Consider the following 2,676-nt stretch of genomic DNA (forward strand, 5'->3'; position numbering starts at 1 on the left):
TAATAATATTTAGTATTAGCAACAGAGTACTACGTAAAATAAACAAGTAGGGTAGGTACAGGTCAACATTTGTGTAATTAATGTACCAGGATAAAACACGGGTATAACAATTATAACACGAGCGGTATCAACCACACTAACAGTATTATTCGTATGTAATACCCAGTATTAATAAATACTCATACTATTTCCTCGCTATGTAAGCATCTTCCTTAAATAACGATAAACAGCACCACGAATACTCAATATCATTAGTAAAATCAATTTATTTCAAATTAAAATCATTAGGCAGAGGAGATATCATCGTAGAATAAAATCCTTCCAATTCCTTGATACACTCCATCTCATCCTGGTAAACAATGTTAATAGCCTTTCCCTTCCTTCCAAATCTACCTGCTCGTCCTATCCTATGTATATAGGTACTCTTGTCAAGTCCTTTTGGAAGATCAAAATTAAACACGATCGACAACTGCTGAATATCAATTCCTCTTGCCATAAGACCTGTGGCTATAAGGCATCTGCACTCACCATTCCTCACCCTTCTCAGAACATCAGATCGTTCATTTTGCGTAAGATCGGAGTGTATCACCTCACACGGGAACTTGTGTGTCTTGAGGGCCTCAAACAAAAACTTAGCTTTTGATCGCGAATTGACAAATATCACGGACTGGCCCACCTCACTCCTTCTATAAATATCTAAAAGGACCTCCATCTTTTGTATGTCTTCACCACGTGACGGTTTGCTGCCAATATTAACGAAGTACTGATCAATACCCTTGAGTGTCTGCTCATCGTGTCTCAGATGGATTATCACTGGATCACTGAGAATGTCATCTGCAACCTCCATTTCACTCTTGTCCCACGTGGCTGAGAACATTGCCACCTGTATTTTTTCTCTATTCAGTGACATAAACACTTCTCTTACCTGGTCTTTAAAACCTCTCTTGAGCATCTCATCGGCCTCATCAATGATGAGCAGGAAAATGTTGTCTGTTTTCAAGTCGCCCGTGCTTATCATGTGCAACACACGTCCAGGCGTGCCTGTTACGATTGGAGGGTTCTTAGAGAGCTCCTCTCTCGTTCTTCCCACGTTAAATCCGCCCGCAAGAAAGGGAACAGACACTCCCATATTTTTTCCAATTTCTGTGGTTCGTGCTGCATTCTGCTCCGCAATTTCTCTGGTACTGCACAACACCAGCACCTGTGTGGCAGGGAGTGTCTCGTCGATGCGCTGTAAAGATGCAACTGCAAACGCACCGGTCTTGCCCGTTCCACTCTGTGCTTGTGCACGTATATCCCTTCCATGCAATATCGGGCCAATGGCTGTCTTCTGGATGTAAGAAGGCGTCTCAAAACCAATCGAGTAAATACCGCGAAGCAGAGGGTCTTTCAGATAGTAGTCCTCCCATCTCTCATATATGTTCAGGATTGCTTTATCATCAACGTTGGTTTCTTCTTTCTTTTCTTCTGTAATGATAGGTACTGCCATTTTCTATGGGTAAATTATTTTATACTTATATTTAAAATTTTTACCACAGAAAACGAAATTAATGACAAGGAGGAGGGAGAGACGATGAGCAACACGACATGACACATCAATGGCGATGCGTCAACGATAAGACTGGTTGGATGTGCTATAGTACGTGTTCTCTGGATAGCTACGCAGTAACCAATTACATATAGTCACTTCTACGTGCTGTCATGGAGGCTCACATTAATTAATTGATCCGTACGAACCATCAGTTCTTATCGTGAAGACGGCAATGTTTCATTGATTATGGTTTACATGCGCATTTCGTTCTACGCGCTATGAACATTTCACACATAACACTTCACCTTAGCCATCACAGCTACTCACCGGACACACTCTGTCTTACGTGTTACAAACGCTCCGTCTATAACATATTACCTCATACGTAAACCATACACTTCATCGTTCACTATAGCACGACCATTTATTAGTTCTCTCGCATATGCCTGTAAACGACCCATTAAAAGTATTGCTGTTCACCTATGTATTTGAATGTCATGATGTTGGCATTTATCGTGATTCGTTCGGTCTTTGTTGGAGTATCTTGGATACGTTAATTGTTCGTTCCTCTGTTTTAATAGCCTTGTCAAAATGCTCTTCCCACCAAATAAATATAATCTTACACCGCACTACTCGCATCACAGCACCTTCTTTACCAGCAGTAATTTGGCTTGTTTTGTCCTTCTGCCACTCAATCGTTATATAAATCGCTCACTTCATTTCACGTTACATATCTTAGCAGAATACCATGTCTTTCATCTTTATTTCCCTATAAATACGTAATGTAAACGCGATTTAAATTTGTAAATTAATTTCTTCCAATTTTTGCCGCGCAGTGTTGCATCACACAAATTACCCCGCTCTTGCCAAAACGTGCAACCGTTCAAACACGCTAATACTCATTAATCTATCACCTGTCATGTTTTTCTTAGTCACATCATTCCTTTTCATACATTCATATTTTTTCTTGACAGTAAATGTTGCTACTCCGGCCTGTTTATGCAACATATGGTTCTTTAAATACTTTTGTGCATAAACTAATAAGATTCATATAAATTAGTTGTTTTCTTCGCCATGATTGCCTGGATCGTCACAAATCATAGCCAATATATCCGTGATTAGATTTTCTCACATTCCTTTTTTCT

General features: G+C 39.8%; 1 protein-coding gene across 1 annotated transcript; it reads right to left on the reverse strand.

The window, feature by feature from the left end:
• Positions 1–248: 248 nt before the first annotated feature.
• VCUG_01451 (uncharacterized protein) lies at positions 249–2,308 on the reverse strand. Its single transcript, XM_008076279.1, has one exon. It carries the CDS (start codon positions 1,487–1,489, stop codon positions 266–268), a length of 1,224 nt encoding a protein of 407 aa, XP_008074470.1. The 5' UTR covers positions 1,490–2,308; the 3' UTR covers positions 249–265.
• Positions 2,309–2,676: the final 368 nt, after the last annotated feature.

Source organism: Vavraia culicis (genome assembly GCF_000192795.1).
Source record: "Vavraia culicis subsp. floridensis unplaced genomic scaffold supercont1.22, whole genome shotgun sequence".
NCBI classification, from domain to species: Eukaryota; Fungi; Microsporidia; family Pleistophoridae; genus Vavraia; species Vavraia culicis.

Bases quoted from the DNA above. Each gene is read 5' to 3' on its own strand.
- VCUG_01451 (XM_008076279.1), bottom strand. From the start codon at position 1,489: ATGGCAGTACCTATCATTACAGAAGAAAAGAAAGAAGAAACCAACGTT.